Source organism: Sprattus sprattus (genome assembly GCF_963457725.1).
Source record: "Sprattus sprattus genome assembly, chromosome: 18".
NCBI lineage: Eukaryota > Metazoa > Chordata > Actinopteri > Clupeiformes > Clupeidae > Sprattus > Sprattus sprattus.
Genome location: NC_137916.1, coordinates 15,857,802 through 15,871,455, shown reverse-complemented (window position 1 = coordinate 15,871,455; position 13,654 = coordinate 15,857,802). Strand labels below are relative to the sequence as shown.

The window sequence follows — 13,654 nt, the reverse complement described above, 5'->3', positions numbered from 1 at the left end:
AGCTATAGATAGAAAGTTGAGTGACCACATGGCCACAAACACAGGAGTCATTACAACATTGATTCATATCAGGATAGTTTGAAAAGGTGGTTAAAGGTTCTAGATTTAGCAAAGTTTGGGTAGAGGGGATAAGACCAACAAACAGTTACAGTAAAACATGACATAATGAATTGTGAAGTACCTGCAATGGTGAGGCCACATAAAACATCAAGTGGCTCTTGTGTACTTTTTCAGCGGCTTCCATCTTCTCAGTGAAAGACATTATGCTCCAGAAGGACCCAGGAAGGCGCCCAGTGAGGCAAGCAGACACAGGTTAGTCACACACACACACACACACACACACACACACACACACACACACACACACACACACACACACACACACACACACACACACACACACACGCACACACACACACACACACACACACACAGCAGTAAGAAACGTACCTGTATCATATCTGTGACGTGTTTGTGGTAATTGTGAAGTTGTGTCTCTTTCTCTTCCTTCTTGCTCACTGCTGCCACCTGTGAACTTTGCATCTCTGTCCTCTCGCCCTCCGCTTCCTCTTCGTATGTGTCTGTCTTTCGCTGTTCATCTGTCGCTCCCTGGCCATGCCCTGTCCCACATAACGCAGCGGGCCGTAAGGTAGAGTATGTTACTCATGAGTTTGCCCAAAGAGAAGAAGCCAAACCAGGGCTGCAGCCCTCCTCCTCCTCCTCCTCCTCTCCCCCCACAGGCTGAATCAGCCATGGTTACCATCACCATGGTAAATACCTGCTCTCTCTTTCCCTGTCTGATCCCTCTCGCTTTTCCCCTTCTCTTCCTGAACCTGTTTGTGATAAAGCATGACCTTTGGTGTTTTCATTTCATTTTTTGGTGTGTTCAGAATCCACTGGAGCACTTGTGATGCTACCTGGAAACTTGCATTACATTACATTTAGTCATTTAGCAGACGCTTTTATCCAGAGCGATGTACAAAGGAACTTAACAGAATATGCGTGACACTTACATGTCAGAGTTTCCATTTCCATTTGTGACTGTCAAGTACTGTCTACCCAGTAGTACACTGACTCCACATAGACATTTTGAGAGGACGAGAAATGCTAAGGTATCCAACTTTTAAATGAAACGGAAACATTTACTGGTATCTTTGTGATGCGAAGGCAATTTCATGATCATATTTTACTGGCTTTGTGCAAGTGTTTAATGTTTGACACATACATTCACATTGTCCAGCTGCTCAAAAATAAAGTGTCCAACAGTAGAACAACAGAGCAAACATACAAATTGGCAATCTTACCAACACCAACAATCTCTCCATCTCTCTCTCTCTCTCTTTCAGCCGAGGGAAAGAATCGGAGGCAGAGTGTGTTGTTTTAGGAAAAAGAGGCTTTTTGCACTTATTTATCCAACACACAAACTGAGATATAAAATATAACCATGGAGACAAACATCAAGATCCAGATGAAAAACTTGGGAGTATAATGGAGAAATTGAAGGAACTCTGACAAAACTAAAGGACGAGGAAGAGGACAAACCTCATTGCTGCTGCTGCATCTTTTTTTGTTTGTTTTCAGGACCCCGACTGAGGACTGTGGAACAGAGGTGGAATACCTTGACAGTTAGCTAAGTTGCGGTTGCTACTCAGCTGTATCTTCTATATCACATCACATCTCAGCATGCATACAGCGGGGTGCACCCACTTTCACTCACTGCTTTGACGTGTGCCAGTGTCGGTACTCGTGGTAGTGTGTGGCCCAGGTGGCATTTCATTGGCATATAACCTAAAATCAAGCAGCTGCTCCCACTCCACTGTTGAACACGTAACGGTTGTGCTTCCCTTAAGTAACATAAGGATTACTTAGTCTGAATAACACGGAATGAGAACTCATGTGCTTCACATGTTTCACAGATATAATTATTCTGGCACCTTATTTCTCTGTGAACCCACTCAGGCGTATTGCTTCATAAAACACACCTTGGTGTGGAATGGACAGAACTGTGTTTTGTGTATGTGTGAGGATGTTTTCACTGAGACTCGTGTGTACACCATGACACAACCATGGCATTTAACATGCTCACTCTGCTCAGGGGCAGAGCCATATAGGCTTGTGGGTATTGTAGTTCTATAGTCTCACTGAAAATGTGACACTGTGATGGTAGATTTACAGAGCTCAGTTAGGCCATTCAAGAATCTGGCTAGAAGCCAGAGCCGTCTATGGCTATTAACAGAAAAGAGTCAGATCCAAAGAAGGATGCTCAGATCTTAACCCAGTTCAGAACAGAAAGCAATACAAAAACTAGGACATCTACAGGGATATTAAGTCCGTTGTCCAGTTCTCATATCTCAGAAACTCCGAGAGCTCTGGGAGCTCAGCAAGGCATTGTGTATTCAGTTCTCTCAGTCTTGCATAGGCTATACCTCAGTACATGTAAACCACTCTCATCCCTGACAGGACCATTGACTCTAACTTCACTGGTTATTCACATAGGTACGCACTCCTCTCCAAGTCACTGCAACTGATCTCCCATGGTTGTGCATCATCTGTGGAAATGCACGTACACACAGACACCTCATGAGACTCTTTGGTCCCCACACAAATTGTGTAGAAACAACTGAAGATAACCCAACTCAAAAGGCAAGGACTCTTAAGTACTGCTGTATGTTTCCTTCCCCCATATTAATTGTTCTTGTAAACTATTTGTTTGTTGTTGTCTGTTCATGTTTTGGTTGTGAAGGTTAGAGGATTAATTGTGGCTCAGGTTTACTGGACAACCATGGAGCACAGTACTCATCTTCATTTGCCACCTCAGGACCTCATCTTAGCATTATCTGATTTGCAGGAACGATTTCGTCTCCATGTTGAGTTAATTTGATGTCGCTGTCATTCTGGAGATCCACAGTACCCCTTAGCCATAACCTGTTTCACACAGCATACTATTATACTGAAAACGTGCACCACAGAATCTGGGCCTCTCCGAAGAAAAGGAGTTCCTACTTCACCACTGTTTCTGGTCCTTCACCTGAGGTTGGAGTAAACTCCTCGGAGGGCTACATATTAGCACCACTTTACAGAGACTTGCTCTCAGTACACATGGAATGCAATTAAGCACGTTGTCTTTGAAAGCTTAGCCAGGCCGGATTTTCACACCCAGGCGTCACATCAGAGGAAAACATGCCAGCTTTCTTATCTACTTAGCAATATTTTCTGTTACTTGGCTTTTAACAGATATCACTAGATTGAGGCTAAGGTTGCTAAATGTCATTATGGTGATCTTGTGGTGAATGTAGACACTGGTTGAGTTAACTCTGATGTGTAGACTTCAACAGCCCTGAAGATGGAAACTGTGATGTAAATGTTAAGTGGAAAACAGCTGTTAAAAACATACCCAAGCCGTTTGACTCAAGACCAATATGAAGCAGATAGATAAATTAAAATGGCTTGCTAATGCTGCAAATAGAACTGGCTCCTCAGCTACATCATGTTTGGTGCATTCATTCCAGTCATATTTGAAATGTTGTCTTCCTTTGTAAGTTGCTCATGACTTAAATCAAGCGAACCCAGAGCAGCTCACCAAATGGGACCAGAATCAACCTGTTTATTGAGTGTCTGTGTACGATTTCCTGTTTCCCTAGCTGGTATTGTTTTTTCCTGCTCATCCTCTCATTTCAAGACAGAAGTCATCCTAAAATGAAGCGAGTTCAGCCTGTCTGGCAAGTCTAGCCGTCTTCTATCTAATGAAGGATTCTCCACTAATAAACATGTCTGAAAGTCAGCCTCTCATTGTGTCCCTCCTTTGCATGTGAATAAGGCTTTTAGATTTTAAGATTGAGTATGCATTTCCAGTTTTTCCCCTTGCCCTTCATGAGTTGTATAGCTTTTTGTGTATGCAAACAAAGCCCAAAGTACACTCCAGAGGGAGTAACTGCCTCTGAAAAAAAACTCACAGCAGCTGACACAACTAATTGGAATTCAGGGCCTTTTCCTTTGTTACAAGATGACGCAATCGCATAGCACAATGCCTATTGCCTGCCTAGCTCACCAATCATAGCACACCGAGTTCATTGGGTGGGGGTTGTTAAAGACACAGGAGCTCTAACAGTGCCTCAGACAGAGGCTTAATAAATATGTACAGTACGAGAAAATGTGTTTTTGGAACACTGAAGCTGGTAAATCTATTTTAGTAGACCCAAAGAATAAAATTATCAACACTGAAAATGGGAATAACAGGTCCTCTTCAAAGCACTCGCCGCAATGGTGACCTGCTCCCTTGTTTTTTTGTCACAGCAGATCAGAGCTTGATCACAGATCAAACTCTCTAATGTTCACACTTGAGTTCCAGAGCCTCTCACATGTTGACACGTTTGTATAGCATCCTGTGTACCAACTAGCTATCCACCATCTTATCTGGTAACACCATAACAGACCTGCTGTCAGAGAAAAGTGTTAAGACATGTCTCTCTGGTTTAACCTCAAGAGTAATTCAATACAGATTGTCTTAGAAGTGCCAACCAAGAGAAAAGACTTGTTAATAAAAACACTTTATTTTTCCTTTGTTCCCCCCACCCATTACAGTTGTTATTGTCATTATTGTTAATAAGTGTGCTCCTCTGCCCCTTTCCCAATAGCTTCTGTCCCTGACGGTCACACCAGTCACTTTATTCTAGTGGAGCTGCGCCTACTCCAAACCTTTACACCTAAAAACTATATGGCAAAAGAAAACACAAAATAACATACGAGTTTAATTAGACCTACAGATACATGATAGAAATATAAATATATGTGGAAGAGTCCCACAGTGAGAAGAGTGCTGCCATACTATACAGAGTGGTGTAGTCATGGAGTGCTGTAGGACACCACGTCACAGGGAGCAGCTCACACGCACCAGCCAAACGCCCAAGAGCAAACCAGAACCATTGAGTTGGGGAGCAAATTGAGTGGTGAAATTGAATAATACTCTGGATCCTCTCTGACCAAAACTATCCACACTGGCTTTATGGAATATGCACACATCAATATTTACATGCACAAAATAAATACATTAGGTGCCTTCAAAATCATTACCTCCTAAGACAACACAGAACTGTTAATACAGGATTATAATTCACTTCTATACAGAAGTCTGACAGCCAAACTATGCACACACAACATATAAGGCTACTTCTCTTACTACCAGACTGCGGGGTGAAGCTCATCTGGCTCTCTTCTGGTCCTGTTTTACATATAAAAGATGTGCTTTCATAATTTTAATAATTATAATTAAAATAATAATAATACCATCTCTGGTTGTAATAGGGTGATGTTTTCAGGAGCGTACAAATTCAGTATGTCAGTATCTCATCCAGATGGGCTCTAGCTTTCCACCCACGCTTGCTGAGGCATTTTAACTAAGCAAGTGCTCCTTTTGGAGTAGCAGGCCACTGAAGGGCTTGGGTAGAATAAACACACACACACACACACACACACACACACACACACACACAATAAAACAAAATCATACGAGAGGATCCTATAGCCCAGTTCACTGTTGCTCCGGTCATTGGGTTCTGGCTTGCTCTGAGGCTGCACATGTGAGCCGCCCGTCTCCTGGACTTCCAGAACAAACCCAAGTCGGTTTTCCCTGGTTTAACATCCGTGAAAAGCTACCACTTAAATTCCTGATGATCCTGAAACAGAATCCCTTATATATAATTTTAAAGAAAGACAGCATTTGTATTTCAGAGATTTCACCTCGCGAGGATGGAAGTTGCCGGCCAGAGTCAGTGAGTGGTGAGAGGGTCTTTGAGGTCACTGAAATGTGAGTGGCAGACTGCACTGCAGCTTGGAGTTGAGACATGACCTCCAATTCCTGTGAGCTGGAGTGTTCAGAGATGAAACTGAGCTGTAAATCCATAATAACCCAACATTTAGGTGCAACGGTAAAAACTACAGCAAGCCCGATGTTCACAAAACAGCTTCTTCAATCATTTCAAGGGGACTTGAACTTAATCTAGTTTAATCTAGTCAACTGAATAACAGTAATAGCAATGCTGAACATTTAGCAGCACACGAGAGGTTACTCGTCAAGGTCTTTCCCCAGAGCTCTCCTACAGCAATGGTAACCAAATGGAAACATGATGGTTCATCCAGCACACAGAAAGAATACGTTACGTCACTGCATTGGCCCAGCCACATGACGATCCTTAAAGGTTGTTCTTGCAATGACTTGCTGTTAGGGTTATTAATCTATGTCAGAGCAAATCCCTACCCGTCTTCCACTAACAAAAAAGGGGACAAGCACAACTGGAACTAAAAGGTAGAATGGTGACTTGAGCAGGAACAGACAGGTATTGGGCTCCGTAAAAGTGATGAGGATATGAAACATCATATGAGCAGAGAACCGTTCCCTTCCCTCCCCTCTGTGTTGAAGTTCTGCTCAGGGAACATGAATGGGGGTGAGTTTCACCAGAGGGGAACGGCGCTGGCCCTTTTTCAGATGGAACACAGTGTCTTTCAGAATCCCCCTTCTATTGGTGCTTGGTGTTTTTTGATCTTTTTTTGTTTGTTTTTGTTTGTTTGTTTGTTTGTTTTTGTTTTCTTCCCTTTACCCCCAATGTCCCTATACTGGAGAAGCTTGGTCCGTCCCTCAAGCTTTATCCAGACTTGGCGCCGACTAGAGTCATGAGTCCGTCACTGCTCATGGATTTGGGGCGCTCCAGGGGGAAGCCCAGCGCTCGGCTCCAGATCAGCTGGGCCAGCACCCCCAGCGCCCGGGACACGCCGAACAGCACCGTGTAGTAGTTCATCTCAGTCATGGTATAGTACTACAGGAGAGAGGAACACAGAGGACAGTCTGAATTTAAAGCAACTACTGGTCCAAATTGTAAGTGTGTTCAATCAATTCTATAAATTCTATATTTAAAAATTCTGTAAAATTTCTATATTTCTAAATTCTATGGAAATTGGATATCAAATTCTATTCATTATATCTTTTTATTAGTGGGAGTGGCATCACTGCTATCCTGCTCTAAGAGGTGACCGTGGACTGACCTGCAGCAGGACTCCACTGTGTGCGTCCACATTGGGCCAGGGGTTCTTGGCCTTGCCCTGCTCCAGCAGCACGTTGGGGACAATCTTGTAGAGCTGAGCCACCAGCTTAAACATGGGGTCATCGGGCAGGTGCTTCAGGGCAAACTCACGCTGACATTCGTAGCGTGGGTCAGTCTTCCTCAGAACTGCATGGCCATAGCCTGGTACCACCTGAGACCCAAGGGAGAGTAGGTCAAAGGGAGATGAGCAGCGAGACAGAGTTATTGTTAAGGAGAACCCAAAAAAAACACTTTGATGGGAACTCCAGCCTTAATGCTTCTGCATCAGAGCAAGATTACAGTCGGAGAACATATTTCTGTGGGGACTTCTGTACTATTTAATGAAATCTTCTATTTAATGAAATGTTCTGTTATATGATATGAACAAACTGTGCTGACATGACAAGGGAGGACAGAGTTTGACGAGTTTTTGTTCTCCAATAGACTCACCCTTCCAGACTTAAGAGTGTTCCAGATGTAGTCCCTCATGTGCTCGTCAGACACCTCTCCGCCCATCTCCTTCTGCAGAGCCGTCAGCCACACCAGCACCTCCTGCAGCACACAGCATCAGCTCTCAGTTTCACTCCACTTCACAGTTTCTACACAGCTCTTCACAAACATCTATCTCGCTCACACACACACCTCAATTTCTCGCTCATCGTGTCTCAATCACACACACACCAGACGGTCATCTTGACCTCTTACTTTCCTGCAAAACCCATTCCTAACTAAAACTAAATGGGAAAAATACACAGGATTGGCATGGTAGCTGTGGTGGTCTACAAACCTGATTAGCCAGTCCATGCAGGGGCCCTGCCAGGCCATTCATGGCAGCGCTGAAGGACAGATAGGGATCAGAGAGGGCACTGCCCACCAGATGGCTGGTATGGGCACTCACATTACCTCCCTCGTGGTCACTATATGAAAGGAACACACAAGAGAAGAGCCCTCAATTCCTAATCCACCCGAAATGCTTGCGGTCTGTGAAGCAGAAATGTCCTTCAGGAGAAGCCTGTGCTGACTGATGGCACAGTGCTGGGGGGGGGGGGCGGGGGGGGGGAGACTGACCTATGGATGGTGAGGTAGAGGCGCATGAGCTCAGTGAACTGGGCGTCGTTGTAGCCCAGCATGTTGGTGAAGTTGTGGGACCAGTCCAGGTTGGAGTCGATGGCCCCGATGCTGCTGCCCTCGCGGTACAGATTGCGGTAGATCTTAGCCGCCACACAGGGGAGCTTGGCGATCAAGTCCATGGAGTCCTCATAGACAAACTGCAATGAAGAGATCAACATGAGCCTTATAAATGATATCCATACAGATGTACATACATGAACATTTCACTTTAGGTACATTTCAGACAACGGTTTTGTTTGTCAGTGTATTAACTATAAGGGGAAGCTGTCCAGGCTTTGAGGCTTTCAGGCACATGAGGGTTTTTTTTATCCGTTAGGTACAGCAGTGTCAGCGCTGCAGATTGCAAGAGCATGTGACGGATTGCAAAAACAGATTGCAAAAGCAGATTGCAAAAACAGTCGCTGACATCATCGGAGTGCCTCTCCCTTCCTTCGAGGACACTTTCCAAAAGCGCTGCATCCAGAGGGCCTCCTGCATTAGGAGGGCCACTCCCACCCCTTACGGTACCGCAGCATTTAAACCCCATCAGTTGTGCTGTGCAATACATATTTCTTACAACCCATCAGGCTCCTCAACACACTGTCCACCTCCCCACACCACGGCACTTCTAGTTTGTTATAAATGTGTACCCTGGGGGCCTTATGTACACTGTCGAACTGGAGCCACATTGATACATCTTACCTTTATGTAAAAAGAGCTGAGATGAAAAAGGTTTATGACAATGTTATTTCCGCGTTGGTGTGATGATGTGGATTCAAGGTTCCAGACAAAACTGATCAAATTTTTTTTTCTGTGAAATTACAACTGACCTCCCAGTACTTGGACTTGTTGACTCCTTCCGAATAAGCCCGGGCAAAGGTGCTCTCGCTGTTGAGTGCTGTGATGGCGGCGCTGAACTGGGACATGGGGTGCAGGTTGGTGGGGAAGTTGTCCAGCATGGTTACTACGTGGGAGGGCAGAGCCGCACGCTTTGCCCATTCCTTTGACAGCCAGCTCACCTGCAATCAATCAAACACATGTAGCACCAGTGAACTCAGTGAACTGGGGGGGGGGGGGCTCTGTGGCCCAGCAGGCTAGGTGCTAGTAGGTGAAATTGTGAGACCAGCCCATGTTGGAGGTCGTATAGGATGCCTCTTCTCACCTGCTCTTCGTTGGGCACCTGTCCAGTGACCAGCAGCCAGAAGAGGCCTTCGGGCAGAGGCTCCGCCCCTCCTGCAGCTTTCGGCAGCAGCTGCTGGCACTCAGGAATACTGTAGCCACGGAAACGAATGCCCTGTGAGGAATGAGGAGAGAGTTAGAGGGGTGACCTCAATCAGGCACCACTCATACTTCAGAGGTAACGTAAAGAAATCAGCTTCTGCTGTATGATGAAGCACAGAGAATTTTTCTGCTTTTAGCCAATACTGCTAAAAGCTAATTTTCTGCACTGCATATGAAATCAATAACATGTGCACACATACAAAAACATAACTTGTGTGTGTGTGTGTGTGTGTGTGTTTGTGTGTGTTAACTGATGCTCACCTCGTCTGGGTCCAGCACAGAGGTCTCATACACCAGCCCCTTCATTCCCCGCATCCCTCCATACACCTGTCACATAGAAAAGACACACAGCGCATATTGGATATCCATATGCATTCGTATACACATCAAATAAGCAAGTCAGGAGACTGATGCCATAAGATCCGATAAGTTGTGACCAGACGGTCAAAAGAGAAGGGGAAAGCCAAAGGGGAGAACAAGCACCTTCACCCCCTGAGATCACTTATTATGCACTGACAGACGAGCAAAATAATTAACGGCTGCGAAACAGTGGTCTAAATATGTCCACAAGAGGTTTTTACATAATTTTCAATATATTTTTCAGTACTTTTCCACAACTCTTCTGATGCTAATAACTCTCATCACAATGGACATAAAAGTACTTAGATGTTTTTACCAAACATACTTACAGACTCTGTCTATGCAAACTACATGAAAGACCAAAGCTGTTTGAGGCAGGGGTGCCGATCGGATACATTTTAATGCAGTCTCTTACCATATCCACAGTGATCTGGCCAATGTTAGTTTTGCCATATTGTTGCTTGAAGTTCTTGACCCGTGTTTGTTCTTTGGGAATGAGGTCTACAAGAACATCTTTTAGGTTCTGAAACAGACACAAGACAAAGAAATGTTTCTCTCTTTTTCTGGCTAGCACGCCTTACCACTTTTTTCAGACAGCAGGCCTAACGAGCTTCACATTCTCAACCAAACTGACTCAACAAGTAGTTCCAACGGTGGAATTTAACAGTGAAATTGAACTGAGCAATACTGTACTGAGTTCAGTGGTACTTACTGTTGATGTGCTGGCATGTCTGGCTGCAATAAGTCCATTCTAGAACCACAAAAACACAAAATGTCACATTAATTTACTGTCATCATAATAGCTTCCATAATTAGAAAAGGAAAAGGTCTTCTGATGTAAATGCCAACTAATGTCATTCGTTTTCTAAAAAGTTCTAATTAAAGACCTCATTAATAATATTGATTTTTTTTTTCAAGCCTATGATATTCAATAAAAACAATCCATTATATTTGCTAGACAATTTGCCAACTAGTGATTTGGTTATTATTTTGAGAGAAATGAAGTTTTGCCAAATGTTCCTCGAGTTGAACAGTAAACTTTAGGTCCAATTACCTTTCTAAATCATATTCCATGTCATAATCAGCTATTTGCAGGTGCAGATAAGCAGACTCCAAGACACAACCTCTCTCGCTGATGTAGCCTAGTGTTTCATACAGCCATTCAAGGTATTTTTTGTTACTGAGCTCCCCCTAAAGTTGCAGAGTGTACCTCACTTTTACACCACTGTCGTAAATACAAATGGTGCTTCGAGACTCCTTAATGCACAGTGGTACACATGTATTTGTTGACAAACTGTAGGATTTGGAACCCGCAAAAGACAACACCGGAAGCCAAAGAAGCATACACACTGACAAGATGGAGCATTACAAGATTTTACAGAAATATAATAGTTATATTTTCTTGTGACAACGGATATAAACACTAACATAACCAAAAGAATAACAAAAAAAAGAATGACATTTTAGTTTTGCTGAAATTCTTCTCACATTTTCAGCCTATATACATTGTCTTCCAAGCGTTTGAATATAAAGTATGCGTAGTCCATTCAAATGACATGATAAAGGCACATATTGTGCATAATATATGTTAGACAGTGTAATTTAATACCAGCTAGCAGTTAGGTTTTCAAGATCGCAAACTTCCATGCCTTATTTGCCATGAGATTGACGAAGACTAACTAAGATTCATTTATTTTGGATAATAGCCAAACGAGACAAGACGACACTGAGAAAAAACTACAAATCTCTGTGAGATAGGGATGACACCTACAAGGCCTAGGTGGCATTATTTCATAAATAATGTTGTTTATGATTCAAAACTTGCAAAAATATCTACAGAGTCAGACTATAAAACGTTAGTGTTAAGTGCAGAGAAAGAACCCCTTTTGAGTTGCGGCTGAATTTGGGACAGCATGTCCCATCAACAACGCTGAGTTCTACTGACCACTAGGCAATATGGTATATGCTTTTGAATAACTCCTTCTAGGCCTAGGGCAAATTACATTAAAACATCCTATATACACTTGCATGACAGATGACGAGAACAAATTCAAATCAAATTTTGGGACCATGGAACGTGCAAGCACCGAATAAGGACATAAAAGGGGTCGCTAAAATTACGCACCGAAGGTCACTGCAATCACAGCTGTTAAATATTCAAGACTAACCAAGTTTTGCTAGTATCTAAAGTAACATAGCTAGCCTCTTAGACCACTACATTCATATCCTTTGCTAGTGTCCTGCAAATGAAGAATCTAATGTTATACAGCTGACTAGCCAGTTAGCACACATACGCTATCTTTACCTGCACAAAGGCCAAATGCTCGTAAAACAGTATACATAGGTGAGCATGTCAAGTTTCAGATAGTATCGCTAGCTAAATGTCTATGATCGCTAACCGGCATTCAGATAAGTGAACTAGCTCGCAAATAGCTAGCTAAATAGCATGATCATTCACTGGTTCTTTACTGTTAACCAACAAATGTTAGCAACCATGGCCAAGTTTAGAAGTACTGTCAAGCTACATTACAGTTCACCTGAAGTAACTGATACATACCTTCATTAATAGTTCCACAACAAGGACATTCAGGGAAACTGTCAGTAACGTAAGGAGCTAGGTTATCTACTAACTTAGCTAACGTCACTTAAGAACTTGCATGATCGCCAAAAGTTCCTATGAATCCTGATAAGCTGCTGAAAGTTTTCTATTTGATTCCGTTCAAGGAACTAAACCACTAAGTTACCCTTAAAATACACTAATCATACCTGAAATGACATTGACCTACGGTATAATCATTTGGCAGCAAGCTACATCGCCCCAAACATTTTCTTGGCTGTTCCTATAGCTAGCTAGGCAGTCTGCTGCATTACTTTCCATCACAAAATGAACTTTGCTAAGTGCTAACTTTAGCTAGAAAACGTAGCTAGCTAAGATTGGCTAGGGTTAGCTAGATACCAGTTTTCACAGGAAAAACTCAAGCAATCAGTACTGTACTCTTACCGTTGAATTAAGGAGCCTAGGCGCTAGCCTGCTGATTGATAGAAGGGACATGATGTGGACGTAGGAATAATTTAATTTAAGGTATGATTCTAAAAGCCGATGCCTGCTGCACCGAGAAAGCGTATGAAGGTGCCCCTGTACGGACCGTGAGCCAAGTGAAGGTTGAAAAAATATAGAGGGCCTAGAAAGGCCAGAGTGGGTGTGACGAGAGCTCTCATGTCAATGACGCACAGCAATACCATTGGTCAGAGAAGTTCATGTAGTACATTGATTGGATAGTTTTCTTAGTTGAAGACATTGATTGGTTAACATGAAAAGGCTGTTGAAGGTGTACTCATTTGTGCTGCCTGTCAAAGGTGAAACAGTTTCATCAAAATGATTCGCTACTTTCTGATGATTCGCCACTTTCTGATGAATCATAATGATACTATATATACACGGTGTTTACAATTAAATCAATGATAATAAGATGCCACTAAACTACGCCAAATCATTTGCGAACAAACCGGCATGACACACGGTTACCCACTTTTTTTTTGGATGATAAGAAGCTGCCTTAAATAGAAAAAGTTCTTGACAACTTGAAGTTCAAGACTATCAATCCCTTATTTGGAGGGACACACTATCACATGAAATATATAACAAAAAAACGAGACGATCAAGCCAACCACCAATTAGGCCACACCATTTTAAGATGTTCATTGTTCTACTAATTCTCTTACCCTCTTTGTTAGGTTACCCACTGACCACCCTCTCATGCAAGCAGCATGCTATACCATCAGTTGTTGAATGTCATTTTTGTGGAATGCTAGTGTTCCTATCATTGATT

The 13,654-nt window shown here is 43.0% G+C and overlaps 2 protein-coding genes across 2 annotated transcripts in view; one reads left to right on the top strand and one right to left on the bottom strand.

The window, feature by feature from the left end:
• The window catches only part of LOC308378811 (cyclin-dependent kinase 17-like), a gene marked incomplete at both ends in the record, with an annotated part of 12,790 nt that extends 12,045 nt beyond the window's left edge, over positions 1-745 (top strand). The window contains 2 exons of the mRNA XM_080855809.1: positions 235-312; positions 639-745. Coding sequence (XP_080711935.1) covers positions 235-312; positions 639-745 — 185 coding nt within the window. The remainder of the gene's footprint in view (positions 1-234; positions 313-638) is intronic.
• Positions 746-4,531: 3,786 nt separating this feature from the next.
• Positions 4,532-13,043, bottom strand: LOC308379865 (citrate synthase, mitochondrial-like; the record flags this gene model as incomplete). Its single annotated transcript, XM_080857126.1, is given in 12 exon segments — positions 4,532-6,809; positions 7,036-7,245; positions 7,524-7,625; positions 7,861-7,990; positions 8,142-8,341; positions 9,014-9,202; positions 9,346-9,477; positions 9,726-9,791; positions 10,240-10,347; positions 10,537-10,575; positions 12,826-12,917; positions 12,920-13,043. Coding segments are annotated over 12 exon segments (1,563 nt in total). The 3' UTR covers positions 4,532-6,638.
• Between the last annotated feature and the right edge of the window lie 611 nt (positions 13,044-13,654).